The sequence below is a fragment of the Diaphorina citri genome, unplaced genomic scaffold, assembly GCF_000475195.1.
Source record: "Diaphorina citri unplaced genomic scaffold, Diaci psyllid genome assembly version 1.1 scaffold1120, whole genome shotgun sequence".
NCBI lineage: Eukaryota > Metazoa > Arthropoda > Insecta > Hemiptera > Psyllidae > Diaphorina > Diaphorina citri.
Window position 1 is genome coordinate 90,479 of NW_007378549.1, and position 11,566 is coordinate 102,044.

An 11,566-nucleotide genomic window follows, 5' to 3' on the forward strand; every position below is an offset into this window, starting at 1 on the left:
GGTCGGAGTGTTTCGGCTCTGTGCTTGGATTTCGGGGTGCACTCAGCCTCGTGAGGACAATTGAGTAGCTATACTTTAATCGAGTAGAGACCAGTGGCAGGATTGCCAGAGTGAAAAGAAATTTTTTATCTATGTAGATATTTCAGAAATAGTAAAGGAGGCTCTAAGTAATGCTGTGATATCCACAAAAATTTTGAAGAAGATTTCAGCTTCACCACAAATAAATCACGATTTAGATGTAGAGTAATTCATTGTATTTGATTTTCAGCTCGACCTGGAGCATTGAAGAACTGTACACTTCGCTCTACAGTGAATGATAGCGGAGATTGGCTGGAGATCCAATGTCTGGCTGGGTATGATGGTGGCTTACCGCAAGTATTTCATCTCGAAGCTATAGAAGCCACATCTCACAAGTTATACGCGAACCTGAGTAGCACAGCGGCGCCTATATTCCGTCTGGAACTCGGTTCAATGTCTTCCACTATATTGTCACCTATTCTACAGCTTATCCTATATGCTTCTAATCTGAAGGGGAAGTCAGAGATGCTACTTCTGGAGGATATAGCACTCAGAGACCCAGAGAAACGAACAGGTGAGAAACTTATTATTATCAACTTGCCATTGATCATACAGTCATTAGTGTCATTACCATTAGATTAGTAATTTAGAAACTTTAAACATCAACACAAAACCAGTAGCGGGAACTTGAGAAGTTATAGCCAACCTGTTGGAATAATATGTAGGTACGTTTTTCAAAAATATTAAAAAAAAATCTGGGGATTTGTGTCTCAGGGAACTTTTGTTGATTTCTAACCTGATTTATCTTTCCCCCTAGTATAAGCTATGTTTTATAAACCAGTAGCGGGAACTTGAGAAGTTATAGCCAACCTGTTGGAATAATATGTACGTTTTTCAAAAATATTAAAAAAAAAAAAATCTGGGGATTTGTGTCTCAGGGAACTTTTGTTGATTTCTAACCTGATTTATCTTTCCCCCTAGTATAAGCTATGTTTTACGTTTTTCAAAAATATTTAAAAAAAAATCTGGGGATTTGTGTCTCAGGGAGCTTTTGTTGATTTCTAACCTGATTTATCTTTCCCCCTAGTATAAGCTATGTTTTACAAACATGTTCTAATAAACCTTAACTGTGAAACCCCTCACTAATATTTTAATCCTAATAATCAGAGCTTTAGTATATTTCAGCGTGCAGGCCAGAGATAATTCTGTGTCGTGTAAACACCAGAGCTTAATCTTAAGTTAAGAAAGATACACAATAGAAAATATTTCTACAAAACATCCTTCCTCCCTCATAAGCACCGAAATTTACTAGCGCTTCCTCGCGTACTTGGGCACGTAAACACTTTACACCCTCCACTAATACTGGTATATGTATATGTACCTACTCCTCACTCCTTATACTAATACTAATGTATGCTTGAGAATCTTCCTTCTCCTTGCTATAGGTACTAACTTTAAACATACAGGGCGTTTAAAAAATAGTTTTCGCCCTTGAAAACTCGAGAACCGTTTGGAATTCAGAAAAATGCTAAAACACGTATCTCCTTATTTTCAAGGGGAACCTATTTTAAGGAGGTCTCAATTTTTCGGCACTATGAGGGGCGGCCCCAGGGGGGACAACTTTAAAATCTTAAATAGGAACCTCATACTTGTGATAGTGTGATACATCATATGAAAGGTCTTAAAAAACGTAGTACTTTGGTACCCTTCTTTCGAAAAAAAAATAATCGAAACATCTCTTTTCACCCCCGGAAGCCTTCAGGGCCGAATGTCTAAATTTCATTTTTGGAACTGAATTTCAGTATGAACCATTAGTAGGACCTATTTGAAGCACAAATCACCAATCGATATGAATTTCCGATTTTTGGTGCTTCCCCTATTGGCGGAAGAACATGGAAAAATGGAAATTTGAATAGGCCATAACTCCGGCCCTGGTTGTCGGATTGATCTCAAACTTGTAGTAGTACTACGTTCTTTAAGATCTTTGATATTATGATGTATCACAAACAGGTAATTATTTTTCTTATACATATACATATAGATTTTTAGTTTTTAAATAAATAGGTAGGTAGGTACTTACCTTTTTTTTAGTTACCTGTTCGGTTTGAATTTGTCGTGCGCAAATGATAGGGGTGTTAAAATTATCATAGTAAGAAGAAGAAGGAAAAAATTTTCCATTCCTCGCCATCAAGTGGTTAAATCAAAATCTGCTACAAATTTACCCAGCCTATAATAGCTACTATACATACAGGGTGTTAAAAAAAAGTTGCAACCCTGAAAACTCGAGAACCGTTTGGAATTCGGAAAAATTCTAAAACACGTATTTCTTTATCTTCAAGGGGAACCTACTTAAGGGGACCTCAGTTTTTTTTTTTTTGGCACTATCAGGGGCGGCCCCAGGGGAGTCAACTTTAATATAGGTACCTACTTCTCAGGATCCCACACCTGATGTCCACTGAGTACAAAATATAAATATACCTACATACATACATCATACATCAGTTAACTGGAAACTTGGACTCAAAATGGCCGCCACTGAATTTTGTTTCCTTATTAACACAAGAGAGAGGGAGAAGGACAAAGAATGGGAGTGTGTGTGTGTGTGTGAGAGAGAGCATAAGGTAGAAGTCCAAGAGTTCACAAGAAACCTTCCCGTTCTTTATCCTCAATTTTCATTACAACCTTTATCATCCTCTCTCTCTCTCTCTCTCTCCATACTCAGAGATAGGACAGAGTGGGGTAAGGTAACCTTTGCATATTAGAGACCAGGATATTAGGTGAAGGAGAGAGAGAGAGAAGGATAGATAGGAGCGGGAGGGGTTACATTGTGTGATGATGTGAGTGTTAGTGTTTACATTGTTGCCTAATCTTAAATTAAGTCCTAAGCCTTTGTGCAGAATGTGCAGTGTTGTAAGAAACGAGAGAGAGAGGGGGTATTTTGTTTACAGTTTAAACTCACTTACCCCCCCTTTCTCTCTCTCTCTCTCTCTCTCGTCACATGACTTTGGGTAGGTAGAGTTACTTATTAGTGTTATGTTAGACGTTCGCTTGGCTGTGAAGGGGGGGGGTTGAACTTAAGTTCTGTAAAGTATTATTATTCTTAAGGTGACATGTTTTACCAAAGTGACATGGCTGACGTTAATCTTCATAGCGGACCAGTAGGCCTATGAGAGATTTAGTAAATAATCCCCTAGTGTTATCATCAAAATGTATTAAACATATACAGAGCTATCTGAAGAAAATTCATTTTGACTATAAGAACTCATACTCAAGCTAACACTTGAATTAGGCAACTCATGCTCAAGCTACATTTTGACTATAAGAACTCATACTCAAGCTAACACTTGAATTAGGCAACTCATGCTCAAGCTAACACTGGAATTAAGCAACTCGTACTCAAGCTAACACTGGAATTAAGCAACTCATACTCAAGCTAACACTTGAATTAAGCAACTCATACTCAAGCTAACACTTGAATTAGGCAACTCATACTCAAGCTAACACTTGAATTAAGCAACTCATACTCAAGCTAACACTTGAATTAAGCAACTCATACTCAAGCTAACACTGGAATTAAGCAACTCATACTGAAGCTAACACTTGAATTAAGCAACTCATACTCAAGCTAACACTTGAATTAAGCAACTCATACTCAAGCTAACACTTGCATTAAGCAACTCATACTCAAGCTAACACTTGAATTAAGCAACTCATACTCAAGCTAACACTTGAATTAAGCAACTCATACTCAAGCTAACACTTGAATTAAGCAACTCATACTCAAGCTAACACTTGAATTAAGCAACTCATACTCAAGCTAACACTTGAATTAAGCAACTCATACTCAAGCTAACACTTGAATTAAGCAACTCATACTCAAGCTAACACTTGAATTAAGCAACTCATACTCAAGCTAACACTTGAATTAAGCAACTCATACTCAAGCTAACACTTGAATTAAGCAACTCATACTCAAGCTAACACTTGAATTAAGCAACTCATACTCAAGCTAACACTTGAATTAAGCAACTCATACTCAAGCTAACACTTGAAGAGAGAGAGAGGACAGAGGGAGAAAGAGAGAGAGCACAGAGGGAGAGAAAGAGAGAGAGAGCACAGAGGGAGAAAGAGAGAGAGAGAGCACAGAGGGAGAAAGAGAGAGAGAGAGCACAGAGGGAGAAAGAGAGAGAGAGAGCACAGAGGGAGAAAGAGAGAGAGAGAGCACAGAGGGAGAAAGAGAGAGAGAGAGCACAGAGGGAGAAAGAGAGAGAGAGAGCACAGAGGGAGAAAGAGAGAGAGAGAGCACAGAGGGAGAAAGAGAGAGAGAGAGCACAGAGGGAGAAAGAGAGAGAGAGAGCACAGAGGGAGAAAGAGAGAGAGAGAGCACAGAGGGAGAAAGAGAGAGAGAGAGGACAGAGGGAGAAAGAGAGAGAGAGGACAGAGGGAGAAAGAGAGAGAGAGAGAGAGGACAGAGGGAGAAAGAGAGAGAGAGGACAGAGGGAGAAAGAGAGAGAGCACAGAGGGAGAAAGAGAGAGAGAGGACAGAGGGAGAAAGAGAGAGAGAGAGAGCTCTATTGCACTTTCCTAAGGTACCTACCTACCGTTCATTTAACTGATTTAGCTCTTAGAGTTACTAGAAGGGTTAATATGTACGGTCGCGCTGCGCGCTCCCGGGGCTTCGCGGGGTTATGCATAGGGTCGCGCTTCGCGCTCCCTTGTTTACGATCGCGCTGCGCGCTCCCGGGGCTTCGCGGGGTGTGCATGAGGTCGCGCTTCGCGCTCCGACAGAGGGAGAAAGAGAGAGAGAGAGGACAGAGGGAGAAAGAGAGAGAGAGACAGAGAGGACAGAGGGAGAAAGAGAGAGAGAGGACAGAGGGAGAAAGAGAGAGAGAGGACAGAGGGAGAAAGAGAGAGAGAGGACAGAGGGAGAAAGAGAGAGGACAGAGGGAGAAAGAGAGAGAGAGGGAGAAAGAGAGAGAGAGGACAGAGGGAGAAAGAGAGAGAGAGGACAGAGGGCGAAAGAGAGAGAGAGCACAGAGGGAGAAAGAGAGAGAGAGAGAGGACAGAGGGAGAAAGAGAGAGGATCTACACCACTGAAGGGATCATAATAATGTGTGCTGTCACCTAAAGGAAAGAGAGAGAAAAAGGATTTACAACAGATTTTCATGGGACTTTTCTCTCTCTCTCTCTCTCTCCCCTCCTTTCTTTCTCTTCTTAGTGTTGTTGAAAGGTTACAAAATAATTTAAAGTTAAGAACATTGTTAACCCTTTGAATCAATCAGTGTCATTCTTCGCGTGTTAAGCACATGAATCGTTATTGTTGAATTTTTAATTGCGGTCTATTTCCGTATAGCATATAATATGCCCAAGTCTAAGTTTGGATTTGGAGCTTTGAAACTTTCAACTTTTGAGGAGAGACAAAACTTTTTAGCCTCAAGTGAATCGTTATTGTTGAATTTTTAATTGCGGTCAGTATACCTAGCATATAATATGCCCAAGTCTAAGTTTGGATTTGGAGCTTTGAAACTTTCAACTTTTGAGGAGAGACAAAACTTTTTAGCCTCAAGTTTCAACTGACATTTCAGTGAATTTACTTCAGTTTTTAAGTGATTTTTTTTCTATTGCACTTTCCTAAGGTACCTACCTACCGTTCATTTAACTGATTTAGCTCTTAGAGTTACTAGAAGGGTTAATATTGTAAACTGACATTGTGTCTAATCTACGCTAACATCTTCTTGTCTTTACCATGTTTCTCTCTCTCTCTCTCTCCCTCCTCTCTCCTTCTTCTATTTCTATCTGACATACACAGCATTATTTTTTACTTTCCTCGTGTTTATTTAGATAATTGTTTTTGCTATTGAAAAAAAAAATGTTACGCTCAAAATCACTCTCTAGAAACTCCTAACAACTTGTCTACCTGTGCTCTACTCTTTCTATCTACTAACTAGATGTTACGCTCAAAATCACTCTCTAGAAACTCCTAACAACTTGTCTACCTGTGCTCTACTCTTTCTATCTACTAACTAGTTAATTTCCTGCCCGGGGCGGATAAAGTTCGTTCTCGGAACGACTGGCTTTCTCCTACCCTGTCTTCATTCTCTCTTCGGTTTCGAAACGATAAGACCTTAGCAGTCACAGTTCCCCCTATCAAACCTCTTGAAAAATAATACCTAGTAATAAAAATGTGGTTGTATCCTGGCTGCAACTTGTCCAGAAATGTACGTAAAATAGTAAAACAGACATCTCCACCAATATAACTTATACTGTTCCATATTGCATATTCAAACAACTATACGGCGCTCATACAAACTGACCTGGCAATTTTAATTACATTGTAGGATTTGGAGGTACCTTCCGGTTTTCGTACTGTAAGCGAATAGGGAAGGAAGACAGGATAGGAGAAAACCAGCCGTTCCGAGAACGAAGATTATCTATTCAAAAAAATCTGGTGTGAACATCACACGACTTTCCTTATCCTATTGAATGATGCTTATTTGAGTGTTCTTTTACCCTGACTTTTACAATATCTCTAACCGTTTTGTCGCTATAGCTGAAAACCGCCAAAAAACGGTCGAAATCTGTCCAAAAGCGGTCAAAATACCGCCAAGCGCAGCAACCATCTCAACCAAACGTTTTGTATCGCATCCTTGTCACATTTGACATCTACATACCAAATTTCAAGTCTCTAGCTCTTACCGTTCTCGAGATATTTTGTTTACAGACACACGGACACACAGACACAGACACGGACCAATGGCTGAAACTTTGGATTTAGGCTCTAGGGACCTCAAAACGTGAAAATTTGACCCGATTACATTACTTTCCTTCCTATAGGATAAGGAAAGTAAAAATATATCAGAAAAAGGTACTTGTGCAGAAGTCACGTCCGTGGAATATTGCTACCAAAGGAACTGGCACAAACGAGCAGTGAAGATATCCTGGCCTCCTTCTCCTTGAACTCTAAGTTATGATATCCTGGCCTCTTTCTCCTTGAACTCTAAGTTAAGATATCCTGGCCTCCTTCTCCTTGAACTCTAAGTTATGATATCCTGGCCTCTTTCTCCTTGAACTCTAAGTTAAGATATCCTGGCCTCCTTCTCCTTGAACTCTAAGTTATGATATCCTGGCCTCTTTCTCCTTGAACTCTAAGTTAAGATATCCTGGCCTCCTTCTCCTTGAACTCTAAGTTATGATATCCTGGCCTCTTTCTCCTTGAACTCTAAGTTAAGATATCCTGGCCTCCTTCTCCTTGAACTCTAAGTTATGATATCCTGGCCTCTTTCTCCTTGAACTCTAAGTTAAGATATCCTGGCCTCCTTCTCCTTGAACTCTAAGTTATGATATCCTGGCCTCTTTCTCCTTGAACTCTAAGTTAAGATATCCTGGCCTCCTTCTCCTTGAACTCTAAGTTATGATATCCTGGCCTCTTTCTCCTTGAACTCTAAGTTAAGATATCCTGGCCTCCTTCTCCTTGAACTCTAAGTTATGATATCCTGGCCTCTTTCTCCTTGAACTCTAAGTTAAGATATCCTGGCCTCCTTCTCCTTGAACTCTAAGTTATGATATCCTGGCCTCTTTCTCCTTGAACTCTAAGTTAAGATATCCTGGCCTCCTTCTCCTTGAACTCTAAGTTATGATATCCTGGCCTCTTTCTCCTTGAACTCTAAGTTAAGATATCCTGGCCTCCTTCTCCTTGAACTCTAAGTTATGATATCCTGGCCTCTTTCTCCTTGAACTCTAAGTTAAGATATCCTGGCCTCCTTCTCCTTGAACTCTAAGTTATGATATCCTGGCCTCTTTCTCCTTGAACTCTAAGTTAAGATATCCTGGCCTCCTTCTCCTTGAACTCTAAGTTATGATATCCTGGCCTCTTTCTCCTTGAACTCTAAGTTAAGATATCCTGGCCTCCTTCTCCTTGAACTCTAAGTTATGATATCCTGGCCTCTTTCTCCTTGAACTCTAAGTTAAGATATCCTGGCCTCCTTCTCCTTGAACTCTAAGTTATGATATCCTGGCCTCTTTCTCCTTGAACTCTAAGTTAAGATATCCTGGCCTCTTTCTCCTTGAACTCTAAGTTAAGATATAGTTTAGACCCGGATTAACGGGGATAATAAATTAGAGTCTGTGAGACCTTGTTTAGTACTGCTTCCTAGTCAATGTTCTGTGGGATTAAGCAATTTTCAGAACCTTGAAAAAATAAATCTCCTTGGGCTCGATGCTTGATTTTGTTTAGAGTCTGTGAGACCTTGTTTATTGCTGCTTCCTAGTCAATGTTCTGTGGGATTAAGCAATTTTCAGAACCTTGAAAAAATAAATCTCCTTGGGCTCGATGCTTGATTTTGTTGAAACTAAAATTTCGAATACGACATCAGTGTTTCTAGTCGACATATTTCCACAAAAAAAATGAGCCGTTAAATTAACAAAATTTTACCACATTGGAAATAGTGAAATATGTATGTTGGAACATTGAAAGAGTAAAATATTAATGAGCCGTTAAATTAACAAAATTTTACCACATTGGAAATAGTGAAATATGTATGTTGGAACATTGAAAGAGTAAAATATTGACATAATGAAATATTATCGAAATAACAAATGTACTGAAATTTCTAGCTAGATAATTAATGGAATTTTCCAATGTACATAATACTCCTATAGATACGCGAATGTAATGTTTTCTGTTTCAGAATGGGTGACGGGCGGTGTAGGGGGAGCGGTGAGTTCAAGTCCTCTGATCATGACAGCCTGCATTCTAATCATTGTCATCTCCATAGTCCTTCTCATATGCTTCCTCCTCCTCATCAAGAAACATAACGCACCCTCCAGCTCTCTCTCCCTAGGAGATGATGATGATGACGTCATCAAGCAACAGTTGACCACACATCAGCATGGAGGTGGAGGATTGGATGAGAGATTTAGTGTCAGCTATCAACTTAAACCTAACGATAAACAGCCTGACATTCTAAGTAGAGGTGAGATTATAACGATAAACACATAAACAGCCTGACATTCTAAGTAGAGGTGAGATTATAACGATAAACAGCCTGACATTCTAAGTAGAGGTGAGATTATAACGATAAACAGCCTGACATTCTAAGTAGAGGTGAGATTATAACGATAAACACCCTGACATTCTAAGTAGAGGTGAGATTATAACGATAAACAGCCTGACATTCTAAGTAGAGGTGAGATTATAACGATAAACAGCCTGACATTCTCAGTAGAGGTAAGATTATAACGATAAACACCCTGACATTCTAAGTAGAGGTGAGATTATAACGATAAACAGATTGACATTCTAAGTAGAGGTGAGATTATAACGATAAAAAGCCTAACCATAAAATACGTTTTAAAAAAAAAATATAAAATACCTTTGATAGATAGTAACAGTAGAGACGACTACACGTCCCTAGGTATAGGTACTTATACCTTGTAGTAAAGGATCCGGGATCCGGATTTAGTGAACCCATACGTTTTTTTTATATATATAAAATACCTTTGATAAATAGTAACAGTAGAGACGACTACACGTCCCTAGGTATAGGTACTTATACCTTGTAGTAAAGGATCCGGGATACGGATTTAGTGAACCCCAAATTATTTACACGTCTGTCTGGGTGAAAAACTTTGAGGTTAACCCTTCCGCTCTCTCTCTCTCCCTCCCTCCCTCTCTCTCTCTTTCTCACTCTCTCACTCAGTCTCTCTCTCTTTCTCACTCAGTCTCTCTCTCACTCACTCAGTCTCTCTCTCTCTCTCACTCACTCAGTCTCACCCTCATCATTCAAATTATCAAACTTGTCATGAAACATTAAATTGTGAGGAAATACAAATTTTCATTCCAAATCCTTCCCCTCCCTTCCTTCTCCTTCTCCCCACCTCGCTTGTAGCATTATTATTATTATTATTATTATTATTATTATTATTATTATTATTATTATTATTATTATTATTATTATTATTATTATTATTATTATTATTATTATTATTGTTTTTCCCAATATATTACTCCCCCAGTGTTTAGTGTATGCCCCATGTAATTGAATATTTTCAGAAATACTCTTCAGCGAGCTTTGAAAATTACTGATAATAATTATTTCTCTCTGTATCTATGTAATTGATACAGAATGGTACTATCCTACGTAGATGTAGGAACTCACATAAGGTTACCTAACTACACTCGCCCACAAAATTACTTGGACACTTCAAAAAATGTCCATAACTTCGCTTCTACCTTTTCGATATGGATGGTAATTTACTAGGGGATCATGCCAAAATTTGGTTCTCATCATATGAGCAACATATTGTTGTACAAAATGTTCATTAAAGTTTCTTCTTTTTATGGCCTTTCTTCGTTTAAGACCTTCAGTAAGAATTCGCTATCCTGAAAATTCTAATTTTTCCTCTCCTCTATGGGTGATATTGCCAGTTTGTGATAAATTGGTTTGAGAAAACTTCCGAGGACCTTTTAAATGTTCTGATTTAAATCTGGATACTGTGGAGGTAACCTAAGCCGTGTTTTTGATTGGTGAGGATAACGTACCTATCCGTTACGTTGCCTAGAAGTTAAATGTCCCTCGAAGTACCATCCAATATGTTCTCAAGAGGTTCCATGATACTGGATCTTGCAATAGAAAACCTGGAAAAGGAAGAAAAATGCTTAAAACCGCACAAAATGGCCGTTTCATCGGTTCCCAGGCACTCAGAAATTGCTTCGCTACTGCTTTTAACGTCCGCCAGGGGCAAATCTAAATATCTAATGCACACCACTCACGCTCAGAGCGTCTGACAGACACAGCTAGGTCTGTGACACTACAATCTGTCAGACAGTCTGAATGCGAGTAGTGGGCATAATGCAGAGTGAACAGAGAGAGAGAGAGGATTTAATCAACTTAAAATTAATCTAAAAGCCACATCTGTGCCCGAATAGTGGTCTCAGATAAAAAGGTGCTGGGTTTGAATCCCAATCGAGGGAAATCTATCTATCTAATATAGGATAAGGAAAGTAAAAATAAACAAGCTGGGTCCGTCCCTCCGGGAATTTTTTAGCCCGTAGTTTATTCGATCGTGATTAGAGAAAATCAGAGCCCGTTCTCCCTTTATTCCCAATATAATGTTTAAGTCACCCATCCATTTATTGGCCTTCCTCGGCGTAGCTTAACATAGGTAAGTCTATCTAAATTTTTTTCAATATTTAACCATTTATTTAGTAACATAAACACAAATCAATCAATATGAATAAGTATTAATACATGCATATGGCTTACTCTTTATCCATGGTGCAATTTAAAATATTAAATGCTCTGTAACGGATAAAGAGGGAAGAGGAGTTTATGTTTTAGATATCTGTATACAAATTATTCTGTGCTTTTGTGTGTAAACTCCAATGGAGGAGTTGCAAGTGGGTAAAAATTATAAATAAATGGTCGATTCCTATGTAAAAAGTTGGGAAAAATCCAAATCTGAGGTCGCCGAAGTGTTATCTAAAACTTTCTCGCTTTGAGTTTATAGGTCGTCGCGACAAATTTCAAGATCAGAGCTCATTTGTGTG

At 38.9% G+C, this 11,566-nt stretch overlaps 1 protein-coding gene across 1 annotated transcript; it reads left to right on the forward strand.

The window, feature by feature from the left end:
• Positions 1-239: 239 nt before the first annotated feature.
• Positions 240-9,016, forward strand: LOC103514301. Its single transcript, XM_008479170.3, has 2 exons — positions 240-592; positions 8,706-9,016. The coding sequence occupies exons 1-2, from the start codon at positions 472-474 to the stop codon at positions 9,014-9,016; spliced, it is 432 nt and encodes a 143-aa protein (XP_008477392.2). The 5' UTR covers positions 240-471.
• The last annotated feature ends 2,550 nt before the right edge of the window (positions 9,017-11,566 follow it).